General features: G+C 42.6%; 1 protein-coding gene across 2 annotated transcripts in view; it reads right to left on the bottom strand.

Annotated features, from left to right (window-relative positions):
• Window positions 1-27,770, bottom strand: part of gramd1ba (GRAM domain containing 1Ba) — a 115,714-nt gene that overhangs the window by 52,249 nt on the left and 35,695 nt on the right. The window contains exons 1-2 of one of the 2 annotated variants that reach the window (XM_042309179.1): window positions 11,272-11,823; window positions 6,838-7,078 (exon numbers count right to left, since the gene is read on the bottom strand). In XM_042309179.1, coding sequence (XP_042165113.1) covers window positions 6,838-7,078; window positions 11,272-11,321 — 291 coding nt within the window. In that variant the 5' untranslated portion in view covers window positions 11,322-11,823. Of the gene's footprint in view, window positions 1-6,837; window positions 7,079-11,271; window positions 11,824-27,770 lie in introns of those variants that run through there. The other variant, XM_042309178.1, reaches the window with a different exon arrangement.

Here is a 27,770-nt window from a genome sequence, read left to right as displayed (position 1 = left end):
TCCATTATCTTGGACTGTATACCTGACATTAGTCACCAGGAGCAAATGTCCATTATTCTGAGAAGAGTGGCTTTAAAAGGAAAAGCCAGAGATCAAGGAGCACTTCCTTGGCTTTGTGAATGTTGAGGCTACAACAGGCTTGAATCTGTCCACCGCCATCTTAGGTAAGCTGAAAGAGCTGAAGATTCCATTTGAAGATTGCAGAGGGCAAGCTTATGATAATGGGGCCAACATGAAGGGCAAGCACCAAGGAGTACAAGCCAGACTGCCATATTCATCCCATACTCTAAACCTTGTCATTGCAGATGCTGCCAAATCTTCAAAAGATGCAGTTGGGTTTTTTGGGCATGTGCAAAAGCTCTTCACACACAAAGATGGAGTGTTTTGAAGAAACACGTGAACATAACCGTGAAGTCTGACAGTGACAAGATGGGAGAGTAGGTTCCAAAGTGTTCATGCAATAAGGCTTCTGAGGTTCAGGAGGCATTCCTAGAAGCCAAAGTGGAGGCACAAGCACTTGCAGAGGAAGTTGGGTCCTACCTCTTCTTGATTGCTGTGTTGTGAGATACTGACAATGACAAACAAGATGAACAAGCTCCTCCAATCCCCCTCAATGCAGTTGGATATCGCAGTTTATTTGACTAGTTAAGAACAAATTCTTATTTTCAATGACAGCCTAGGAACAGTGGGTTAACTGCCTGTTCAGGGGCAGAACGACAGATTTTTTTGTACCTTGTCACCTCTGGGATTTGAACTTGCAACCTTTCGGTTACTAGTCCAATGCTCTAACCACTGGGCTACCCTGCCGCACCAGTAAATTTAATCTCAAATGCAAAGACCTCCCTCACTACATACCGGGAAACTGGATTCTCTGAGGCCCAGATAACAGCCAAAAGCATTTGTGAAGAAATTAATGTGGAGGCTGTTCTGAAAGAAAAGAGTCTGAGAAACAGCAAGAGTCATTTCAGCTATGAGGCTCCTGATGAACTGATGCACTGAAAAACCTTGAAGTCAACTACTTCAACACTGTGGTCAACTCTGCTGTGACATCCATGGATGAGAGATTTGAAACACTCAACCAGGTGAAAACCAAATATGGAGTGCTGCTGAACATCAGCACTGCCTCTCAGATGTCCAGTGAATCTTTAAAGGCTCACTGCATGGAAGTTGAAAACACTAACCTTCAGAAATGACTGTGACATCAGTGGAATGGATCTGGCACACGACATTCAGAATTGACCTGATCTGCCAACAGATAAGATGACTGACTGCCTTTGAGCCGCTTTTCTTTCTCTGGGAGAACAACCTAAAAGGAAATCTATCCTAACCTTTGGATGGCCCTAATAATTGCAGTCACCCTACCAGTAACATTGGCAGAAAAGAGCTTTTCAAAATGAAAGCACATCAAAAGCTACCTGAGGTCTCCCATGTCATAGTGGTCTGGCCATCATCAGCATAAATCATGACGTGGAGAAACACATGTCCTATGATGACATCATTGTTGATGATTTTGCCTTAACTTCTTGGATATAGGGGGCGCTCTTTTAATTTATGGATAAAAAAACGTGCCCGTTTTAAGCGCAATATTTTGTCACGAAAAGATGCTCGACTATGCATATAATTGACAGCTTTGGAAAGAAAACACTGACGTTTCCAAAACTGCAAAGATATCTGTGAGTGCCACAGAACTCATGCTACAGGCGAAACCAAGATGAAACTTCAAACAGGAAATGAGCAGAATTTTTGAGGCTCTGTTTTCCATTGTCTCCTTATATGGCTGTGAATGCGCCAGGAATGAGCCTGCCCTTTCTGTCGTTTCTCCAAGGTGTCTGCAGCATTGTGACGTATTTGTAGGCATATCATTGGAAGACTGGCCATAAGAGACTACATTTACCAGGGGTCCGCCCAGTGTCCTTTGTCTAAATTGGTGCGTAATCTCCAAGCTGCACGCATTGATTCATGTGATTGAGGGGAGAGAGGAGACTTCCACGAATGATATCATCGAAGAGATATGTGAAAAACATCTTGAGGATTGATTCTAAACAAAGTTTACCATGTTTCAGTCGATATTATGGAGTTAATTTGGAAAAAAGTTTGGCGTTTTGATGACTGAATTTTCGTTTTTTTTTGGTAGCCAAACTTGACGCACCAAACGGAGCGATTTCTCCTAAACAAATAATCTTTCAGGAAAAACTGAGCATTTGCTATCTAACTGAGAGTCTCCTCATTGAAAACATCCGAAGTTCTTCAAAAGGTAAATGATTTATTTGAATGCTTTTCTGGTTTTTGTGAAAATGTTGCCTGCTGATGCTAACGCTAAATGCTACGCTAGCTACGCTAGCTACGCTAGCTGTTACACAAATGCTTGTTTTGCTATGGTTGAGAAGCATATTTTGAAAATCTGAGATGACAGTGTTGTTAACAAAAGGCTAAGCTTGAGAGCTAGCATATTAATTTCATTTCATTTGCGATTTTCATGAATAGTTAACCTCTTGATTCTAGCCATCCCGGATCAGCCTCAAGCTCATTACCATAACGCAACGTTAACTATTCATGAAAATCGCAAATGAAATGAAATTAATATGCTAGCTCTCAAGCTTAGCCTTTTGTTAACAACACTGTCATCTCAGATTTTCAAAATATGCTTCAACCATTTTTTCCAAATTAACTCCATAATATCGACTGAAACATGGTAAACGTTGTTTAGAATCAATCCAAGGTGTTTTTCACATCTCTTCATGATATATCGTTCGTGGAAGTCTCCTCTCAATCACTGGATGACTGCGTGCAGCTTGTAGATTACGCACCAATTTAGACAAAGGACACCGGGCGGACCCCTGGTAAATGTAGTCTCTTATGGCCAATCTTCCAATGATATGCCTACAAATACGTCACAATGCTGCAGACACCTTGGAGAAATGACAGAAAGGGCAGGCTCAGTCCTGGCGCATTCACAGCCATATAAGGAGACAATGGAAAACAGAGCCTCAAGAATTCTGCTCATTTCCTGTTTGAAGTTTCATCTTGGTTTCGCCTGTAGCATGAGTTCTGTGGCACTCACAGATAATATCTTTGCAGTTTTGGAAACGTCAGAGTGTTTTCTTTCCAAAGCTGTCAATTATATGCATAGTCAAGCATCTTTTCGTGACAAAATATTGCGCTTAAAACGGGCACGTTTTTTTATCCATAAATTAAAAGAGCACCCCCTATATCCAAGAAGTTAACGTTGCGTTATGGTAATGAGCTTGAGGCTGTATTCACGATCCCGGATGGCTAGAATCAAGAGGTTTTAATAAAGTGCAGAAGAGGAATATTTTGACGGTAAGATTTTAATTCAAACATTGAAATGTTTATATACTTAGTAACATTTAAGATTGTATGGCAGAAGTGCATTTGTGTAAATGATTATATGACATACTTTCTCCATTTCTTCCAGACAGTCCAGATAGACTGGTGCCCATGCTGATGCTGAAAATGCCCAGGCTGTAGAGGGAACCAAAGTTAATCACACAGATGTATAGGTTTTATTGAACTATTTTAAGACATATAGCTGCAGCCATAGCCCATAGGCTTGTGTTTACATTGTATTGACAAAGTTAACTGTATAATGTTTTAGGGACTGGACTAATTACCAGGCAGCAGAGCCAAAGCTCAGTGTTATATTTCATTATTTTCTACAATTTCTTGTTAATATTCACTTATCTTAAGATGCTATAGAAAATATTATATTCAATAAACATTGTTTGCATATACCTCATTCTGTTCTAGTCTACTTATTCTTAGACAGATGGAGCAAACCGTTTTAAAGGAGGGAGGATTGTAGTGGGAGCACTGAGGTGTCAGGTGTGACTGTGTGGTAAAAGAGAATGGTTTACATGTTCTCACGGGTCAGGTAGGAGGGCCCCTTAGCAGAATTTTGCTTAGGGCCCCAGGGAGGTCAGGACCGGCTCTTATTAAACAATCTATTGTTCAGCGAAATAACACAATGTCAAATACAGGTAGCCTAGACAAATAATTAACATCCAATAACATTAATTGAACTGAGAGACGAGCTTAAAGTTCTTTACTGACCATCATTTTCACTAGTCTGAACGCTTGCATGATGATGAGTTTCTCACACGACTGGCCTATCTGGGTGATGTTTTTTCTCGTCTGAATGATCTGAATCTAGGATTACAAGGACTTACCGCAACTATATTCAATGTGCGGGACAAAATAATTGCGGCTATGATTAAGAAGTTGGTGCTCTTCTCTGTCTGCATTAACAAGGACAAACACACAGGTCTTTCCATCATGGTATGATTTTTTGTGTTTAAATGAACTCAAGCTTACGATCACGTTAAATGTGATATAGCGAAGCACCGGAATGAGTTGGGGGCGCAATTACGCAGGTACTTTCTGAAACGGATGACACAAACAACTGGATTTGTTATCCCTTTCATGCATGCCTCCAGTCCACTTACCGATAACTGAACAAGAGAGCCTCATCGAAATTGCAACAAGCGGTTTCGTGAAAATTGAATTTAAATCTGAAGCCACTGCCAGATTTCTGGATTGGGCTGCACTCAGAGTATCCTGCCTTGGCAAATCCCTGACACGGATGCCTTTTGCAATCACATACTATCAGTATAGAATCTTAGTATAGCCATACTCTTGGTATAGAATCTTAGTATAACCGTACTCTTGGTATAGAATCTTAGTATAGCCGTACTCTTGGTATAGAATCTTAGTATAGCCGTACTCTTGGTATAGAATCTTAGTATAGCCGTACTCTTGGTATAGAATCTTAGTATAGCCGTACTCTTGGTATAGAATCTTAGTATAGCCGTACTCTTGGTATAGAATCTTAGTATAGCCGTACTCTTGGTATAGCCGTACTCTTGGTATAGAATCTTAGTATAGCCGTACTCTTGGTATAGAATCTTAGTATAGCCGTACTCTTGGTATAGCCGTACTCTTGGTATAGAATCTTAGTATAGCCGTACTCTTGGTATAGCCTACTCTTACTAAACTCATTAGGTTTTAGTCAGTAATAAGTTAGCCTTGTGTATGCAGATGAAAGGTACATGTGGGGATAGGTGGGTAAAAGGTACACTCTGTATGATATCATACGAAGCGGGGCCACTTCCCGCATACAGACGTCAACAACAACTAAACTCTTCACAAAGTGGGCATGCCTCAAAAGAGTGCTTAAATTGTAAAAAGCTAATAGTGTCAGTCTTAGCAGATTTGAATTCAGTTGTCTGTAAACAGGAAGTTGTCTCCAGCGCTGGATGATGACATCATATTGATGAGCGTACCTTTAAGATAGGTTTGGATAATGTGGTGTGATAGAGAGATGGAAAGTTAAGTAATGGTAATTTAGGGTCATGTTGAATAGACTGAGGGTTTCCGGTTACCATGGTAACCATTTTAACATGTGCTCAAGCAGTATAGAAATGAGATTCTCCAGAAAAAAAGATGGTAACCGGTATTGATATAGTGCAGCATAGAGTAAGGAGAAATGGAGTTTAGGATCACCAAGTCTAATAAATAAAAAGGTTGGTTAGAAAATAGTAGAGGCGTTACAGGCTGGGATAGGTAAACACAGGGCAAAGTGAGTTAGCGCTTCTAGCTATCAAGGCATGAGGGAAACAAGATCAGGTCAGTTCAAGGGGTAGGCTAATACAGTTGGTTAGCAAGGGGTAAGCTAGGTTAGGCTAACATAGTTTAGCGTAGAGATGGTTGGGCAGTCTCATCAGGTAGAGTAAAGTAGCATAGGTAAAAACAGGATAGAGGCACACGTTAACTTAGCATAATGTAGGGTGGCATAGAGGAGAAACAATTAGTGTATTGCAGGGATAGTAGGAAGGTTACCAGGCATGAGCACAAGCTAGCAGGAAGGAGAAAGGAGAAAGACCAGAAAAAGATTGATGCTTACTTTGGAAAGTCGCTTGTGAGACTAGCATGCATGAGAAGAAGAACAAAGAAAATCAGAAAACAAAAACAAATAAACAGCAAACACCTAAGGCAGAAAAAAGAAATCCATAAGAATTTCAAGTTAAAGACTTGGATTGTGAGTGGTTTTAACATGGTGCAGCTGGTGCAGAAACATAACAATGTCTCGAAAGTAAAACAGAGGAGTAACATGGCATGACAACTGACGGACAAGTCAATCCCTAAGAGTGGAAATGAGGCAAACATCACCATGGAATGGGATATGAAAAAGGTTGAGAAGAACCTTACGATGATACTTGACTAAGAAGCAGATTTTCAAAATCCACTACTGAGTGGCAGAAACATTCTTCACACAAGAACTGTTGATTTCATTCAGACAGCCCACACTGAAGTTCATTCTACAGTATATTCATTTCAACTGGGATGAAGTAATCGAGTTTACCATTTGTACCGAGATCTCTACTGTTTCTCCTGTTGTGAGAGCGTGGATTACTTTTTAGCCCCAGTGGATCAGAAGGCAAACAACTTTATTGTCCTGTGAAGATGTGATTAAAAGGCAGAGCAAATGTGTGATGATATGCAGTGGGCGGGCAAGAGAGGCTATGTATTTTGGGCGTGTCCACACCTGCCCATTGGCCCCTGGTCCAGACCAGAGCATGGTTATTTCCCAAAGATTACAGGACTGAGATAGGGGGAAACCCTCCTTCAATGGAGATTTAAGAGCATGATAGGTATGTAATGTGGAGTATTTTGTGTGTGTGTCTGCACTGTGTACGATATGCATGCGTGTGTGGGTGTATGTGCGTTACTGCATAAATGTTCACCCCCTATACACAATTGTGTTTTGTCCCATGTGTGTGTTATATCTAATGTATGTCTGGTCCAGGTGCATGGGCTCACCTTGGAGTTCTTGCCTCCACTGCTGCGTGTGGCGGAGTGTACCGACTGGCTGTAGGTGCGCTGCACCACCTGCTCTGGGGTGGAGGGGGACTTGTCCTTGTCAGAGGCGGGGTCCAAGTGGCCCTTCTCCACCATGTTCTCACCACTGTGCTCCAAGCTCTGCTGGGGCGTGGGCGAGCGAGAGCGATGGCGCAGGATGGGCGAGCAAGCAGGCGTGCTCCGGTTCGAATTGCTGGCAGTGCTGTCAGTGAGAGATGGAAAGAGAGGGAATGATTAAAATAATTGTTTAAACTCTGAGATACTCAGAGCACTTATGGGCTGAATCCTTGAGATCCAAATGTGTACTCCAGGGGACCTCAACTACTATTTGAGAAGGTTCAGTCACACAGGGGTGTAAAAGGTAGGGATGGATATGATAATTTATCAGCATAGTAACAAACCCTGACCTTGCAACCCCACACCCCTGTTGATGTCAGAGAGAACATTTAGCCTTTTTAAAAGGTAATTTCCTGCAATTCTACACCTTTTGCCATGGGGTTAATTAAGAAGAAAATGTTGCAGTTTTAAAGCGGGCAAGAGAATTTCCAGAAATTCTACACATTTTTCCATGTCTTATGTGTTCATATGATACCTGAGTGACTCAACAAAATCAACAGGGTCTAAAATTAACACCCACCACCTGCGGGTGGATTTTGACATTGTCGGGTAAGATGTCTATTTCAACAGCAATGTTGGTGAGTGGTCAGGGCTCCACAGTTTGAGCATTTCACTCGCATTTGCGGAAAAAAAGTCAAGTATGATCATATTTATCGTCAAATAAATGCTGTGGTAGCCGTTTTCAAAGTTTCGTATATAACCTATTCCACCTTGCGCTGCAACACAGCCTGGCTGGGGGCTGTGCACATGTGAAGAGCTGAGTGAAAGATTCATTTTTAGATGCACTGCGCACAGGAATAAAAGTTTGTCTAATTTACTTGAAACTAAAATTTACTGAAATGAGAATTTGTCCTAGTCTTTCTTGGCTATTTACATTGTTTTGTTCAGAAGCTAGATTGTTTTTCTATGTTTGAGTTTCAACTGCTAGGGAAGAGAAGGTGCGGCAGAGTAGCCTAGTGGTTAGAGCGTTGGACTAGTAACCGGAAGGTTGCAAGTTGCAAGTTCAAACCCCCGAGCTGACAAGGTACAAACCTGTCGTTCTGCCCCTGAACAGGCAGTTAACCCACTGTTCCTAGGCCGTCATTGAAAATAAGAATTTGTTCTTAACTGACTTGCCTAGTTAAATAAAGGTCAAATAAAATAAAAAAAGACAACACTTCTACTAGTCAATCTCACAGGTACAAACATGACTTGAGTCGTGATATTTTGGATAAAAGACAGGTCACAAACATGAGTTACTTCTTACTAGTAATTCATGTACTGTTTTAGAAACATTACAAAGCATGCTTATCTGTTAATGTGTGGTTTGTTGGTGTAATTTAAGCAGCAAAAAATACTTGGCAGGTAGACCAAAAAGTTAATTTCATGCCCTAATAATCAATGTGGGCTAGTAGTTGATCAACTGGACATTTCTGACAGGTTATAAATAGCTCTCTAAGGTCTGCCAGTGAATGACATAATACTGCCAGTGAATGACATAATACTGCCAGTGAATGACATAATACTGCCAGTGAATGTAAATGAGAACTTGTTCTCAACTTGCCTACCTGGTTAAATAAAGATAATAATAAAAAATGACATAAGAGGAAAACTGCCCATGCACTAACAAATTTCTAAATTGCACCTTGTGCATTCTACTATTACAACTCTCAACAGCAGAAAAAAAAGTGTTTCTGGACCCGGACCGTGCTCCTCCTGTTGAGTACAGTATGGCCGGTGTACTCAATGAAACAAATATAAGTCTTGACATGATGCATGATTTACAAAGACCCTATAAAAAAACATCCACTCCATTGCAAGTTACGTTGTTTGACCATCAGACAATTTAAGATAGCAGGAACCTCCCCAATGACAATGTGTTCACATCCTCCAGAGGGCCAGATTAGTCTTTGATTCAGAGCACATCAATGAGGCACTGTCTCTGCCCTTGACGAGAGAGGACAATGTATTGACTAACTGATTTCCTATCCAGACTAGAGTGTCTACTCTGCAGGGCACGTATTCATAATGCGTCTCAGAGTAGGAATGCTGATTGAGGATCAGTTTGCCTTTTTAAAATTAATGAATACGAGAAGGGATCTGATTCTAGATCAGGACTCTAAGATATTTTATGAACACGCACCCAGAACTTCAGGTCTAAGTGCTGGCAGATTCAACAGATGTACTTCATTTGATATCAGTTAACTGAGGCTCTTTTGGCCATGTTGGTGTAGCTCAGTGGAGAGAACACTAACTTCACTAAACCCTCTTCATGGTTGGTGAGAGAACAGCAGCTCTGCTGCAGGTGTTGGCGCCCCCTCTCACCCTCCCTCTCGCTCTATCCCAACAGTAAGCTCCCACGGAGTGTACCCTGTGGAGTCCTGCCATCCTGCCATCAGCTTTCACACACTATTTTCCTCTCTCACTCCTCCCATCTCTTTCTCCACAGTTCACTTTCCCAGGCTTTGGGTGAAGACTATTATTTAAGCAGAGTTTGTGTGTGTGTGTCAGGCTGGAAAAGCAAACAGATTCCAACAAAGAGAGAGGGAGGTCATAGGACACATCCTAGACAGGTACAATGAGAAATTATAGTGCCATTTTACTATTGAGGCATGCGTTTATGCTTGTTAAATTGCTGGGTCATTGCACACACAACGCTTCAGTAATACTCCCTAATTCACTCGAGACATCTAACTTGCATTCAGTAGATTACAGCTTATTGGTGGAGCTTTGGTCTGCTGTGGGCAACATTACAGGCATAGACAATTACACACAGGTGTGTCTCGACTAGCTCCAGCAGGTGAGAGTGATATTATTGAAACAGTACCCACCTGGTTGGAAGTGATTGTATAATACATTATGTGTGTGCTGTTGCCTTACATAAGGGATGGTGGGAGGATGTGTGTACAGTGCCTCACCCTCTCATCTATCATTTCATTACTCTATCCATCCTTATCTGGTCTATTTCAGACTACACACAGGAAGACCGCTTGATACACCATACTGGGATGCTTATTATAGCTGGGTAGGAGGACGGGGGTGTGTGTACCTGTGCATCTTCTCAAGGGTGTTATCATCAGTAAAAAAGTATCTTAGATCAGTGTCTAGAAACAACAATGTCCTGGTATCCATTAGCAGTCATTACACATCCACTTTGTGGCTTGACAGCATTCAGATGAGGACACTTATTCACCTGCTATACAGGTGAAGCCCATTTCCTAAATCTCAGGTTGAGCCTACTAGCATCTGCATTTTACCATTGTATAAAGACACTGAATTTTTTTTGACACTGAACCCAAATTCCAGTGAGAAGTGGAGGCCAACTGTTGCTATGCGTACTGACGTCAAACGGCACTATCGTTGACACAGGTCAAGCTACTCTTCATAAGGTCATACTCCTGTTCTTGAAAACAAGAGCCCAGCAGCACAGGTTACACTTCTAATAACACAGAAAAGGGTGAAACGATGGATTATGTTTCAGGTTATTCTGTGACAAAACAGAGTCATTGTATGTAGTCATTGTACGTGGGATGGATCAATTGAGGCATGCAAAGACAGAGATGTCATGCTTAAAACATGACAACTAAAGGAAAGGAAATGTGTCAAATGTGTAAAGATAATCATCATGCTTTCCCAATATGCATCAAAGAATTGCTACAATACAGACAACTTAGATATGCTCATAAATGGTAAAAGGTGATATGAATACGGAATGATGGATGCATCTTGCAGCCAGCATTCCTGAATCTTAATATCTCTCTCCTCTCATTTTCTTTCTGTAGCGATCATGGTTATCAATTGGCTATATTCAAATTATTGGTTGTTAGCATTAGCGTGCTACAGAATACTAAGGCTCCGAGTCATTCACTTTGATTATACTCTGCTTAACATGCATCGGCCCTAAAGCCAGACAGTTAAGCTTAAACAGTTTGGGCATTCATGCAAGACATCCCTGATGTTTCCGTATAGCCAACGTACATTAGCATCTTCACCTTGCACTGTACAGTATAAATTAACAGGAGGGGGGCTAACATGGCTAATTAGCTCACGCTAGGTTAATGCTAATCAGAGCGTCCGATCACGGAGGAGACGGGTTACCTTGTTAGTTGAAGTGCTGGGAATGGAGAAAAAAAATAACATTGCCAGCACGTCTACAGACGAGATAACCGGTCTCCTCCGTCATCGGATGCTCTGATAAGCATTAGCCTAAGCTAATTAGCCCTCCTATTAATTTCTACTAGACAGTGCAAGGTGAGGATGCGAATGTGAATTACCCCTGAAGCAGTGATAAGAACTAACCTGGTAGCCATGAAGGACTCAACCCGCCTGTTGGCTTCCACCTGCTTCATTCATCCATTTACTCAGTGACCAGCACGAGGAGGGGAGGCAGAGGAGATGGGGGGGGATGCCTCCCGTTGCATCCCAGACAGGGGTTCGTGTGTGGGGTCTGGGTTAGACACGACCGTCTAGCCCTCCGATATCACTCGCATACAGGCTTTCGGAGCACACCCTCTCTCAAACAGACACCGTGATGGCCTCCCTCTCTTGCTCCCTCTTTCCCTCTCGCTGTCTTTCCCTCTCTCTGCAGTGATTCACAGGCACGTTATTCGGCTACTGCAAAGCCTCTTTTCCTTCTTCCCTTCTCTCTATCCTTCCTTCCTTGGCTTCTTGTTCGCTCTTCCCGTTCTCCCTGCTTCCGTTACATGCCTTTCCCTTCCCTCTCTATGGTGTGGGTGATGCTGAAGCTGGGGAGAGATGGCTGCCGATGCTAGCTGCTTTGCATAATGGCTTCTGCATGGTGCAGCACTGTTCCGGAGGCCGGCTCGTCAATTATTCAGGCTGTTCATGAATGGAGCCGCACTGGCTGACGTCACCTAACTCTCGCTGTCAGCCCATCCGCCCCTCCCCCCAAACACACACACACACACACACACACACACACACACCAACAACAACAACCTCTCCTCTCAGTCTGTCTCTCACACGCATGCGAGATCGCACGCATACACCTGCAAGAATTCACGCGCACACATCAAACCCTCACTTCTCTCACTTACACTTTTGCGCCATTAACACCCCGGTTTGCCAGTCAAGTTTATTCCTCTATTGTTAGGAAACAATGTTTTTTTGTGGAGGGCGATATACTCCAGCTATGACATGTTATTTTGTTCCGATACAGAAACGTTTATTTGTGGAAAAATCAAATCAGGCCTTCAGGCTTTGGTTTGCACAGTGATAGTGGAGAAAAAAAAACAATATTCCTTTCACTACATGCTCAGATATGCTTGAATGTTCAGATGAATATTCCATGAAACAGGGGGATAGAAAAAAAACAGGTTGGGAAGCAGAGAGGGAGGGAGGGAGAAGAGAGAGGGATGGATAGCAGTAGAGGCAAAGAGAAGGGGGGGGGCATTTTGACACAACTCCCAACAAGCACACAGCGCCTGGCATCAGAACACACCGCAAGCTTTCCTTCATCCCGCTATCCCCTCATCCTCCCCGGCCCAGAAGACATGAAAGGAGAGAGGGGGGGGACAGTGCAAAGGCAAAGTAAGATAAACAAACAAGCCAGATAATTTTACTCTGAAATGAGACTGACAGGGTTTTCAGAAAGTTTGCGCCATGACCTTTAATTGATCTATGACCGTAGGTGCTGTCTGACAAGTGCCATACTACACCTACCACTCTACGAACCTGTTCAAGTCTTAATAATTGCAGGAAGGAAGGAGGGCTGCAGTTTACAAGTTTTGGGACAGGGCATAGGACTCATGTTCATTAGGGCCCGCAATAGAAACAATTTAATAATGTTTTGTAACAGAAAACGAAATCAAGCATTTCTTATTGGACAATAAGAAATGCTTTGGCTGATGTTGCTACCTGCAGAGATTCTAAGCCTGTGTTCCCTGGGGAAAAACAAGTTCCCAACACATTCCCAATCGATATTCTCCAATTTGCGCTGTCATCGGTGAATATACATTTCCTTCGCATGCTTATGTCAGCTCATTAAATCAACTCTAAACAAGTCAATTTGATTACATACGTGATCAAGTATCATTTCAAAGGGCCTCAACATTAAATGAGGAATATATCTCCAGGTAATTCTGTTGTCTTTTCATCACATTCACAATGCAAGTTCTTTTGACTTTTTTGAAAATAAAAAAGCTAAGGGAAAACATTATGAAAGCCTACAGAAGCACAAAGAGATGTGTTATACTTCATTCTGTACTGGAGCCTAAAAACTCAAATATGGCACACTATGTTATGCTTCATTCAAAGTGCATAGCTTCAGCTTCCACATTACCAACCATTCACTGTGCCTTGTAGAGACTGTTTTCTGTTGAGTAACGCTGAATATGAATCCCCACGGGACTATTCTGCTGATTGCACATAGCACTATGTGGCCTGAGCCAAAAGCAACCAATCAGACCTCAGCGCACAGCACACTGAACCAAATCGTCATATCCGAGAGCACCTAACTGCTGAGTGAGCCAAAATGTAGCCAATCGGGGGCTGTGAAGGTGTAGCCTATATAATGTAGATGGGGAGGTTTTCAAGGCAGACATAGCTCTCTACTTTAGCTGTGATATAGTGAACTGTGTGATGACTTTACTTGTAGAAGATAAAGTGTCTGGGGTACACACAGATTCTTCTCGCCTGTGGTAGTTGGGCTCGTCTGCCATTTTAGAAAACACCAAGCCATAATTTCTTTGACGTTACCCTGGGAGAATCACTGTAATAAAGCAAGTTCATAGACAGAGGTTCTCCATTCTTATTTTACAGGGTAAATTCATATGAATTCAATCCCTTTTGACAGCATCCCGTGGGATTTAAACAAAACTTTCCATATGTTTTCCCATGGAAGAAATGACTTTTTGGACCCGAATGCCAAAGGAGATAGAGGTGCTCAAAGAGGTGCTCAAAGTTGACCCATTTTGCACACCCCACCATTCCATGAGAAATCCATGTCTTCATCATTGAAAAAATAAACGGTTGAGTTTGATACAATTTAAAAACTTAAACAGTTTTTTTTTTATGGTTGTTTTATATATATATATTTATATATATATATATATATATATATATATATATAATTTTTTAAATATTCAATTATTTAAACATGCATGAACTTGATTTTTTAAATATGTGCATATTCTGTAGCTTAGACGCTATTTAATATTTGTTTTTTGCTGATAACTGAATTAAAATCGGAACACAATTCAAATGTAAACTTTCAAATGGTACCACAAAGATGGTTGGAGGTCCACACATCAGAGAATGTTGACACACACACACACACACACACACACACACACACACACACACACACACACACACACACACACACACACACACACACACACACGTCAGCGCAGTAGATCCCGCTCAGAAGCCTAGCTCATGAGCTCCATCAGCAGCCAATTGAAATTTGGAATAGAAAATTAATGTGTTTATGCAAGAATGTTAGTGCATTCAATCGCAACGAACCGAAACGCATCGATTCGTTCTCTAATCAGACCAAATCGCACAGAATCGTTTCAAACAAAACACATCGTTCCTGTATCATATCTGGGCCCATGTACCTAGATGCGTATCGAATTGTCTTAAAAGGGAAAGATGCACATCCCAAATAGATAAACATATGTGTCTTCTCTGCTTCCCTGCAGGACGTAGATTAAATCAGAGAGACACAAAGAGGACAACATGGCTAAGAGTGAAGTATTGTAACGTTTCAATCAAGGATTGTTATGGCAGTGAAAAAAAAAAATCTGACATAAAAGGTGTTATTCCATACCTAGATAGAAAAGCAATCTAGATATGGAATAGGTAATATTGATGGTGATATCCTCAGTAAATTAATATATCTATAAGGGACAGTTCCCCAGACCCGGATTAAGCCTACTCCTGGACTTAAAAGCAAGCTCCTTTTGAAGAATCATTTTATAGTCCAGGATTCAGCTTAACATTGGCTTTAAGACCAATAGAAGAATCAAGTTGCTACATTGTAGACAAAAAAAACAGGACTAACAATATGGTGGAATGTTGGCCTACATGCCTTGTCAGTTGACAAAAACATGCACACACAGAGAAAAATCCATGCGGTGCCATTTTTAGACAGCAAACAGCTGACATCTGTTCAATGACCCCTCTGTCTCTTGTCCTATCAATTCTATTCGATGACCATACAGCAGAGCCAACACAACAAGGTCAAACGGCTCTGAACTGATTGGTAGACAAATAGTCTCAAGTTGCCAAACCTCCAAAATCACATCGTGTCACGCCTCCCTTGGAGGTCTGGAGAATGTTGTATTGAAAAAAACAGTTTGAATGCTGGGAGCCAGCGGACCAGCAAGATTTTGATTGGATGTTACATTTCAAGAAGTGATAACACCTTTGATTGGGATCTGTTTCCCCAAAGGTGTTATCACGTGCTCCACTAAGGCAGTTATTTATCTTATAACTTGTCCTTGTGGTAAAAATTATGTGGGTAAAACAAAGCGCAAATTAAAAGTACGAATCTCGGAGCATCATTAGGTGCAAAAACTTGACATACCCAGTTGGGGCCCACTTTTTGGAAGCGAACCACTCGATTTCATCCCTATATTATATCGGCATCAAACATGTCACTCTCCCTAGGAGAGGGGGTGACCTCGACAATTTATTGTTAAAACGAGAGGCTGCCTGGATCTTTAATTTAAAGACCCTCGGTCCCTTTGGTCTCAACGTGGACTTTGATCTGAAGCCATTCTTGTGATTATTGTTATGTTGCTATTCATTGTAAATGTTGGTAGGCCTATATAGCCAAATTGTATCTATGATCGTATGCTCTCATTCATGTTTTTTGTATTTTTTAAATCTGAGAAATAACCAACGATATCAGACCACAACCGGCCATGATTACAGACACCTGTGTGTGTCCTTTGACACTATATAAACTAGTGACCCGCAGTGTTTGTCATTATACACTGATGAAGTCTGTCGAAACGTTGGATATTGGGTTATTCAATTATTGCATCTGAGCTCCTAGAGTGTGCGGCTCTCCTTTAATTTTGTTCTACTTCGCCATCCAGCACCTCGCCTAAACAGGTGTTCTACTTCGCCATCCAGCACCTCGCCTAAACAGGTGTTCTACTTCGCCAACCAGCACCTCGCCTAAACAGGTGTTCTACTTCGCCATCCAGCACCTCGCCTAAACAGGTGTTCTACTTCGCCATCCAGCACCTCGCCTAAACAGGTGTTCTACTTCGCCATCCAGCACCTCGCCTAAACAGGTGTTCTCTCGCCATCCATCACCTCGCTAAACATCCAGCACCTCGCCTAAACAGGTGTTCTACTCGCCATCCAGCACCTCGCCTAAACAGGTGTTCTACTTCGCCATCCAGCACCTCGCCTAAACAGGTGTTCTACTTCGCCATCCAGCACCTCGCCTAAACAGGTGTTCTACTTCGCCAACCAGCATCTCGCCTAAACAGGTGTTCTACTTCGCCAACCAGCACCTCGCCTAAACAGGTGTTCTACTTCGCCAACCAGCACCTCGCCTAAACAGGTGTTCTACTTTGCCATCCAGCACCTCGCCTAAACAGGTGTTCTACTTTGCCATCCAGCACTTCGCCTAAACAGGTGTTCTACTTCGCCATCCAGCACCTCGCCTAAACAGGTGTTCTACTTTGCCATCCAGCACCTCGCCTAAACAGGTGTTCTACTTCGCCATCCAGCACCTCGCCTAAACAGGTGTTCTACTTCGCCATCCAGCACCTCGCCTAAACAGGTGTTCTACTTCGCCATCCAGCACCTCGCATTGTTTACATGTTGAGCTATTTGTTCTCAATTTAAAATTATACCAGTAGACAATGTACACTGAACAAAAATATAAATAAAACATGTAGTGTTGGTCATGTTTCAGGAGCTGAAATAAAAGATCCCAGACATTTTCCATACGCACAAAAAACATATCTCAAAAATGTTGTGCACAAATTTATTTACATCCCTATTAGTGAGCATTTCTCCTTTGCCAAGATAATCCATCCACCTGACAGGTGCAGCATTTCAAGAAGCTGATTAAACGGCATGATCATAACACAGGTGCACCTTGTGCTGGTGACAATAGAGTACCACAGTATGATTCATAATGCCCATAAAACCTAGTGGTCAAACAGGGAAATGGTTCCAATCGTTTTCCCACTACTCATTTCTCCCATAGGGAATTTTAGATGCACTTAAATAACGTCTGTGTTTTGTGTAGGCTTACCCTGGTGTGCATGTGTATATCTCTCTAGGACAAGGTGACTTTTAACAATATATTCATTTCTATTTACCACAAAAATGAAATGGTAATTAGCAGATAATGATAAAGAACTACAAACACCATGATGATCTGGAAAAGACTGCCGAATCGAGGCAAAGGTAAGAATCTCTGGATTAACTATCTAATGTTAGCTAAATTTAGTAATGAATAAATTGGATACATTTCTTTAAATTGACTATTCTGTGAACGGTCTTGTGCAAGTTTTAAATTGACAATACCTGTTAGCAAAGGTGTCAGCTAGAGATGACATACAGGAGCTTGCAGGGATTTGTAGTCTTGCATGATTTTCAATTTGAGAGTAAATAGAGGAGAATATACAGTTGAAGTCAGAAGTTTACATACACCTTAGCCAAATACATTTAAACTCAGTTTTTCACAATTCCTGACATTTAATCCTGGTAAAAATTCCCTGTCTCAGGTAAGTTAGGATGACTACTTTGTTTTAATGTGAAATGTCAGAATAATAGTAGAGAGAATTATTTATTTCAGCTTTTATGTCTTTCATCACATTTCCACTGGGTCAAACGTTTTGGGTAGCCTTCCCACAATAAGTTGGGTGAATTTTGGCCCATTCCTCCTGACAGAGCTGGTGTAACTTAGTCAGGTTTGTAGGCATCCTTGCTCGCACACACTTTTTCAGTTCTGCCCACAAATTTTCTATGGGATTGAGGTCAGGGCTTTGTGATGGCCATTCCAATACCTTGACTTTGTTGTCTTAAGCCATTTTGCCACAACTTTGGAAGTATGCTTGGGGTCATTGTCCATTTGGAAGACCCATTTGCGACCAAGCTTTAACTTCCTGACTGTTGTCTTGAGATGTTGCTTCAATATATACACATCATTTTCCACATGGTGCCATCTATTTTGTGAAGTGCACCTGTCTCTCCTGCAGCAAAACATCCCCACAACATGATGCTGCCAGCCCCGTGCTTTATTGTTGGGATGGTGTTCTTCGGTTTGCAAGCCTCCACTTTTTTCCTCCAAACATAACGATATTCATCATGGCCAAACAGGTCTATTATTGTTTTATCAGACCAGAGGACATTTCTCCAAAAAGTACGATATTTGTCCCCATGTGCAGTTGCAAACTATAACCTGGCTTTTTTATGGTGGTTTTGGAGCAGTGGCTTCTTCCTTTCTGAGCGGCCTTTCAGGTTATGTCTATATAGGACTCGTTTAACTGTGGATATAGATAATTTTGTACCCGTTTCCTCCAGCATCTTCACAAGGTCCTTTGCTGTTGTTCTGAGATTGATTTGCACTTTTCGCACCAAAGTATGTTCATCTCTAGGAGACGGAACACGTCTTCTTCCTGAGTGGTATGACGGCTGCGGGATCCCATGGTGTTTATACAGATGAACGTGGTACCTTCAGGCATTAGGAAACTGCTCCCAAGGATGAACCAGACTTGTGGAAGTCTACACATTTTTTTTCTGAGGTATTGGCTTATTTCTTTATATTTTCCCATTTTCCCACTAAGTTCAAAGGTAGGCCTTGAAATACATCCACAGGTACACCTACAATTGACTCAAATCAGCTTTAGCTCATTTCGAAATAACAGAAATGCTGTGTGAACCAGTGCGCTGTAAAAATGTTTAGTCACCAGTGCTCGTTTTTTATCCTCACGCACTGTTGCTCCCACAGCACTAATCTGGTGAACAGCTTTGTAACTCCGTTCAAGTAAGGCATTTGGTTGGTTTGAATTTTTGTGAGGCGTCACTGATTTACACCGGGTTCTGACCCATCTTTAGCCGATTTCTGCCATGGAACTTCCCTAGGCTTCCCATTTTAGGGAATGTGGAGTGTGTGTGCATGCGTGCGCATCGTCAAAATGTACGGTATGGTTCTATGCAGACCCATTAATATACCGTTAATGAACCGTTTAGAAATTACTGCACCTTTTGTACCCCCCATGTAAGGGGACCAAAAGTATTGGGATACATTCCCTTATGTGTATTAAACTATTAAACAAGTAATTGGTCCCATATTCATACGATGCAATGACTATATCAAGTTTGTGACTCTACAAATTTGTTGGTTGCATTTGCTGCTCGTTTTGGTTTTGTTTCAGATTATTTTGCGCCCAATAGGAACTAAATTATAAATAACATGTCATTTTGGAGTCACTTTTACTGAAAATAAGAATGGCATATGTTTCTAAACACTTCTGCATGAATGTGGATGCTACAATGATTATGGAAAATCTTGAATGATTTGTGAATAATGGTGAGGACATGCTGACCTCGTAAACATTACAATAATGGGGGGGGGTAGGTTTTTTGGGGGGTACGATATTTGTGCATCTTTAACTTGTCTGCAAGTATATCTGGCAGCAAGACAATAACCCCAAGAACAAAGAAATGGTTAATTGACCACAAACTCAACCTTTTGCAATGGCCATCTCCATCTCCGGACTTGAACCCCATTGAACCCCATTGAATTGAAGAGGGCAGTCTATAAGCACAGACAAAGGATATCAAAGATCTGGAAAGATTCTGTATGAAGGAAAAAAAGTATTACTGGTTAAACAAAATCTTTCTTTGAGCAATTGTATTAGTATAAAATAAGGTAATTGTCAAAATGTTTGGAGCATACAATATAGTTCAGTATTTGTATAATTTATTTTATACAGTCATTTTTGCTCATCTTTATCAATGCTGACAATAATTTCAGATGTGACCATGTGCACACATGCACATCATACAGTGTACACACTAGTGCAAGGAAATTGACAAATACATGTACACCCACACGTCAACTGTTCTCTCTGCTGCTGCATGGCAAGCGGTACTGATGCATCAAGTCTGGAACCAACAGGACCCTAAACAGCTTCTACCATAAGTCATAAGACTGCTAAATAGTCCTGGTAGATATTTGGTTAACTATCTGCATTGACCCCCTATGCACTAACTATTTTGACTCATCACATACGCTGCTGCTACTGCTCATCATCTATCCTGTTGCCTAGTCACTTTATCCCTACCTCTACGTACATATCTACCTCAATTACCTCGTACCCCTGCACATCGACTCGGTACTTGTACCCTGTGTATTTAGCCATGGTATCGCTATTCATTGTGTATTTATTCCTTGTGTTATCATTTTTATTTAATTTTTCTCTGCATTGTTGGGAAGGTCCGTAAATAAGCATGTCACTGTTAATCTACACCTGTTGTTTACGAAGCATATGACAAATACAATTTGATTTGATTTTGGGGTATTCAAAACAAGAGAAAAAGATGGCTCAGAATGCCACTGACAGTGGTGTTACTGTTGTGTTCTCTTTGCCTGGCTAACCAGACTCCCTGCTCCGGCTAAATGCTATACCACGCCCACGGACGTTAGTTCATCAATGGGTCTGGATCAGAGAACCTCCCCAACCCTTCACCGAATGCAAACACATTCAGGGCCGTCTAATTGGTACAGAAACCGATGGGTTGGGCCAGAGCCAGAACACACGTGGGTAAATCAGCGGTTTGAAAATTTGTAATTGGCTTTGATACTCTGATTGGTTAGAGACAATCCAATCGCTGATGACTTTGGTTTATACAATGCCCCTCACCACAAATGACTTCAATGATGGCATCAGGCTAGCGTTCTCTCTCTCCCTCACTCCCTAGTGTAACAATCAGTGGAGGCCAGCAACAACAATATATGACAGAGGCAGGAGGGAGACGCATTCACAAACACTGGAAACAGAGGTTAATCGAGGAGAATAGAGGAGAGGAGAACTGAGCAGAACCAATGAAAACCAAGGAGAACCGGGGAGAGGAAATGAGAAACAAGGACAGGAGAGATGAGGATAACTGAGAAAAAAATGCAGGGAAAAGAAACTAGAAGAGGTTGATGAGAGGAGACACAAACCAATGAGAGGAGAGGAATATGATGCTCTCTTCAAGGCTGCCATATTATAAAGGGCTCAGTAAAAATCTCCCATCCTTGATGCCAGGAATGGACAGATGGTGTGAAAGAAAGAGAGAGAAGACGAAGGAAGGGAAGGCTTGAGGAAATAGCAGGTCAGGGCAGGGAAGCACTCGGCTACTCCTCCTCCTAACCCTCATCCTCTTCCTCCTACCCCTATCATCATTGTCTCCCAATAAAGACAGATATTAGTCTTACCAGGCGAGCTTGAAGCCCTTCATTAGTGCAGCGGTGAGCAGAAGCGTTGCTGTCCAATGCCCATAGCGAGGTCTCCCCACTCGGACGGCCAGTCATTCCTTGCCATGTTGAGTGGCAACAGGAGGGGTAGTCCCGGGGCCCTAGGTCTGTCCGCAGGGCCCATGTGAGGGGGAGAAAGAGGGGAGTTTGCCCTGGCTCACAGAGAAATGGAGGAAGGAGAAGAGGAGCCAGCTAGCTCAAAATGCTGCAATGCTAACACTAGTGCTGATAAAGCTGTCCTTTCCTGCTGCCTGTCCCAAACACTTTCAGCCTCATCTGTGTGTGTTTGTGGATGAGAGTTTGAGTGTGAGTGAGTGTGTGTGTGTGTGTGTGTGTGTGTGAGTACGGTGGTGGCAGCTGCTCACATGCAAACTCTCCCATATGCAGTAGACTCACTTACTCTCTCTCTCGCTCTGCAGATGAAAGCAAGAGCTGAGCCGCTTGCAGGGCTGAGAGACCTATTGGGCATGCTCCGTTCCTCTCACATCCAATCCAGCGAGCCCCCTCTTTCTCTCTATGAGCTTAGCTCCTCCCCCCAACAGAACAGTACTGTGGCGCCAACCTAACAGTACCTTTTCCCTCTCTATTTCACACACACACACACTCTTTCATGTCTGTTAGAGTCAGACCCTCGGAGGGGATTACAGTGTGTGTGTGGCCACAAACTCCAGTATCCGTCAGTCCTAGCAGCTGGCTCTCTAATCTCTTAATGCGGGATAGATGGAGCACACTGCGTGTGTGTGTGTCGGTGTGGCTGTGAGAGAGAAAGTTAATGTGTGTGTGTGTAAATGAAAATTAGGGAAACCTAATTGCACTGTTTTGTATATGTGTGTGCTTGTATGTGCCTGTGGCTGAGTCAATTTCCGTATTTTCAACTTCAAATCTTCTCTTTGGTCAAGTCACATTCATTGTGAGTGGTCACTAGCTGGCAAAGCCACAAACTCATCAAATCTGATCATAAGCCTAACCTTAACCACAATGCTAATCCTAATGCTTAACCCTAACCACACTGCTAACCCTAACCACCCTGCTAACCCTAACCACACTGCTAAGCCACTGATATTGTACTAATTTATTGTCATTTATGGACCTCTTGGGTAACATTTAACCAAAGTAATGACACACGCAAACTAACTAACATATTATATAGACAGGGGGAGTAAAATTATCATCTGTGACACAATTTATGTTGTAACTTTTCTTAAATCAATGTCTGTGAGAAGGAGATGATTACCCTGTTCAAGTAAACACGCTGTATTTTGTACATGGTGCACACAATGCAATCCCCGTATCGTCTATAATAATACTACAGGCCATTTTCTTACAGCACGTGTGTCTAAGTTAAAGAAGCTATTTATATGCTGTTTTTGTTTAAATCAACAGGAGCCTTAAGTGCCCATTTCATTTTCAGACTCCTTCCTCATTTGGGTTGAGCTCTGGGTCAAAAAATTAGCCTTGCTTTGCTCCCTGCACTATACGTCCTGCTCCAGCACATTTTGGCAGCACGCCAACAGGGAAAAGGGGAAGGACTGAAGAGGGAGTTGGAGAGAGAGAGACGGAGGGAGGGAGTGGACACTGGCTGTCTCCCTTTCTCTCTCTTTCCTTCTCCCTCTCTTTCCTGCTACAGTCATGTTTTGCAGAATCACCTTACCCAAAATGCACTTGGGCCAAGGCTGGGTGTCACATGGCCAAGGACTGTTGTCATGGAAACCTCCCCTTAGACGCAGGGGTAGTGCAACGATGACACAGGAATTCAAACCACTCAAAACCAATGACTTGTGTCACGTACATTCAGGTTTCATGAATGCAAACCAATCCATCCTAACCTGGTAAGACACATAAAATATCAGTATGAGTGTTTCTAGTCTGGTCGATTCCACAGTATAGTAACAGAGAGGACTGCAACAGTGATGTGCCTATAGCCTACCATTTAATCACAGTGGTTACCTAAAGAAAGTACCCCTTTTGAACTTCAACCTTCCCCGAGTACCCCTTTACTAACCCGCACCACACGTTTGACTGTGCTTTAATCAACAGAAAGTGGGTTTGAAAATGATTGTATTTTTTACACATTCATAATCGATTTGGATTAATTTAACATTGAAAAATGCTTTTTGACTGCATTTGAATAGCTTCTCAACACATCTAGTAGCAGCATATTGATGACGTGAATGTCCCCCAAAAACTTTACACTGGTACTCAGACAAGGATGTATCACTACAATGTACCTGCTACAACTGACCAGTGTTGCATTTAGCCCTGGTAACACTAACGTCTTATTCTTACTATTTTTAGACAGCAGTGAAGAGAGGGGGAGACTTTGGGTCATTGAAGAGTGCTATATACACTGAGTATACCAAACATTAGAAAAACCTAATATTTGAATAGGCATGGACTCCACAGGGATGCTGGACCATGTTGAATCCAATGCTTCCCACAGTTGTGTCAAGTTGGCTGGATGTCCTTTGGGTGGTGGACCATTCTTGATACTGTACACACAGGAAACTGTTGAGAGTGAATAACCCAGCAGCGTTGCAGTTCTTGACACCTTCACACCAATGCACCTGGAACGTAATACCTGTTCAGAGGCACTTCAATATCCCTCTGAATGGCATACATACACAATCCATGTCTTAATTGTCTCAAAGCTTAAAAATCCTTCTTTAACCTGTCTCCTCCCCTTCATCTACACTGAACAAAAAAAACAAGCATTTAGCTACACTTGCATTAACATCTGCTAACCATGTGTATGTGATCAAATTTAATTTGAAGTGGATTTAACAAGTGACTTCAATAAGGGATCATAGCTTTAACCTGGATTCACCTGGTCAGTTTATGTCATGGAAAGAGCAAGTGTTCCTGTTTTGTATACTCAGTGTAAGTCCCATATATTATTATTACAAAACAACATACAGGGTTGAAAGAGAGAGACCCAAGGGCGGACCTGTGAATCGAACCTGACAGAACTGACAGAACTGCGGTATGCCATGCAAGGTGTTCTAGCCGGCCTACATTGCTGCTGTATATTCACTGTAATTGTAGCTCTGGATGTGGGCCTGCTGATTTCCTGTGCTTGTTCTCTGGAGATGTGGCTGAGATCACTGTGGACCCAAGGCTCTCCTTACATACTCATGTACGCACGCATACAAACACACACACAGCTATTTCAGCACACACACACACACAGCTTCCTATGCTTGGAGCGGCGCAGCAGGGACACACACCAAGCCAGAGTTCAAAGGGCCATGCCCCAGAGTGCCCACACACTGGCTCTCAGTCCCCTCTCTAACCTTATTTGGTATTTTTAGCCATGCTGCTTTATACCGGCCAACCAATGAGAGGGCGGCGAGGGAAGTCAGGTGACAGACGGGTGCCTGTCGGGCTCAGTTAGCATCAGAAACAGAGCCTCTAGGCTGTGGTGCTAATCTCTTAGCCTAGCATCTGCTCTTCTACAATCTGCACCGGGCAGGCCTCCCATAGAAAGGTTGACACTGCTACTGGGTGAAGTGTCCCTTAGGTACAGATCTAGGATTAGCCTTTCTTTACCTAAACCATTAGTGAGGGGAAACGCTAAACTGACACAAAATCAGCATCTAGGGGAAACTTCCCCCTACTCAGCATGGCACACAGTTTCTCTCACGATGCCACCAACACAATATAGTGAGGCTACCGAGACATTAGTAACTCAGCAAGACTATAATTAGCAACATAATTATATGCTATCTAGCACCTTAATCTAAATGAGCACAACGTCAGGGGAGGAGAGGCTGAGGGAATTCATCTGAGATGGAAAGAGGAGTTTAGTGAAAGAAAGTGATGGGCTGGAATGAGGGCGAGAGAAACGTTAACATTTGGGAGTTTTAACTGTTACACCTTAAACCTTAGCTCTTGTCTGGCTGTAGTGGAGTGTGTGTGTGTGTGTGTGTGTAGGGATTCAGATAACCCTGGTCTACTGCATGCTGCAGTATGGTGGTGATGAATCATCAGATGTAATATGAATCCCCGCTGCATCACTGAAGCACCCTCTATCTCCTCAGATCAGAGCAGCAAACACCACTCTGACCTCTGAACAGAGATCCCTGAACAGATACGCGTGCTCAGACAAGCGCACACACACACAAAGATGCATGCACACAACCCCCCCCCCTCTCTCTGCTATCTTCATATGACAATTCCTTTTATTCGGTCTCACTAGTTTGTCCCATGTGGTTTGACTCTCAGGCCACGCTGCTCTTGCTTATAAATGGACAATACAGTTCTATTTTATTGAATTATATTCTGCACTGATCTGAAAAGAGGTGAAAGCAATCGGGAACGACTACTAGAAATCTGCTCTCACCTGTTCCATTTCTTAAGATAATTACAGAATTGCACTAGCGTGTCATGGAAATGTGTTTCTTTCTTCTCCCAACTCCTCCTGAGACACCTGCAGGGAGTGAGCTCATGGCCAGGGTCACCATTCTCCAGCGCCCTTGGAGCAATTTGGGTGAAGTGCCTTGTTCAAGGGCACAGAGACAGATTGTTTTCACTGTGATTTGATCCAGTGACCTGCCTCCAGATCAGGGCACATGAAGGAAAGGAGTCAAGGAAAGGAGTCGAGGAAAGCTACTTTACCCCTTTAACGCTAGGACCGCTAAAGCAGGCATTCTACTTTACCTCTAACACTAGAATCACTAAATCAGGAATTCTACTTTACCCCTTTAACACTAGAACCACTAAAGCAGGCATTCTGACTGCTCATTCATGTATTTATTTTATGACATTTTTAAAGTCATGCTCCCCGCAGTCTTTGTCATTATTTAATGGTTTAACCCCGTTGCCCCTCCTTCTCCCGACGGTAGGGCCTGCTCTGCTCATTCTCCCGACATTGGAAGGTGCAATGGCTAGTTGATAATCACCCCAATACTGAACCTAAACTAATTTCACACATATAACAAATTGTGTAAAGTATGATGGGGACGAATGGGTGAGTTGATGAGCGAGGGGAAACGGACAATGCATAACTACGTAGTAACCAGAATGAAGAACAGGGCGGGCCATTGTATTGGTATATTCTATTTATAATCTCAAAATGGTATGTACCCTATATCAGTCCACCCAATCAAAGCAGTTTCATCAGCCTACTCTGGCCTACTTGGAGTACACAGTGAGAGCGTGCGTGATTTAGAAGGGCAAGAAGACCAAGACGAATGGATGGATGCACATGCTGAGTTAGCGTTGCTACAAGATCTGAAGGAAAATGACTCAGATGGCGGGGAGGAATTCAATCATGACATCTCTGATGATTATTCTTCTGATTCTGAGCCTCAGCCTGAATCTACACTTCCGAGGCCTAGTCATAAAAAAGCCAGAACGGTATGCCCGGGCCAACTACAAATGAGATGGTGAGACAGGAGAGAGGAAGGAACTACACCGTTTCAGAAAATATCCACATTGGGCAGCAGGTGAGCAAGTTTCAGAGAATGTGGTGATGAGGCTTGTGGAACCTTAAGCTGGCAAGGGGAGAAATATCACCATGGACAATTTCTTCACTTCTCTGTCATTGGCGAACAAGTTGCTTGCAAATAAAACAATCCTAGTCGGCACCATGAACAAAGCGAGATGGGAGCTCACCCTCTCTGTGCAAAATATGCACTTGCACAGCTGTTTTACTCCCCAACGGTGCTGAAGAATGACAAGACAACACTCACACTATACCAGTGCAAGGCAAGAAATAACATTTCTGTTGTTAGCACCATTTTTCTGACAGCTGCCATTGACAGGACATGAAGAGAAAACCGGATATTATTATGCACTACAACCAAACAAGTATTCAGAACCCTTGACCTTTTCCACTTTGTTATCATACATCCTTTTCCCCCTCAATCTACACACAATATCCCATAATGATAAAGCAAAACATAAGTATTCAGACCCTTTGCTCAGTACTTTATTGAAGTAGCAAATACAGCCTCGAGTCTTCTTGGGTACGAAGCTACAAGCTTGGCACACTTGTATTTGGGGAGTTTCTCCCATTCTTCTCTGCAGATCCTCTCAAGCTCTGTCAGGTTGTATGGGGAGCGTCGCTGCACAGCTATTTTCAGGTCTCTGCAGAAATGTTTGATCGGATTAAAGTCCGGGCTCAGGCTTGGCCACTTAAGGACACTCAGAGACTTGTCCCGAAGCCACTCCTGTGTTGTCTTGGCTGTGTGCTTATGGTCGCCCCAGGCTGAGGTCCTGAGTGCTCTGGGGCAGAGTACTTTGCTCCGTTCATCTTTCCCTCGATCTTCACTAGTCTCCCAGTCCCTGCCGCTGGAAAAACATCCCCACAGCATGATGCTGCCACCACCATGCTTCA

This window comes from Oncorhynchus tshawytscha, linkage group LG30 (genome assembly GCF_018296145.1).
Source record: "Oncorhynchus tshawytscha isolate Ot180627B linkage group LG30, Otsh_v2.0, whole genome shotgun sequence".
In the NCBI taxonomy this organism is placed as follows: Eukaryota; Metazoa; Chordata; class Actinopteri; order Salmoniformes; family Salmonidae; genus Oncorhynchus; species Oncorhynchus tshawytscha.
Note: the sequence above shows the minus strand (reverse complement) of the source record. Positions and strands in the feature narration are given on the sequence as shown.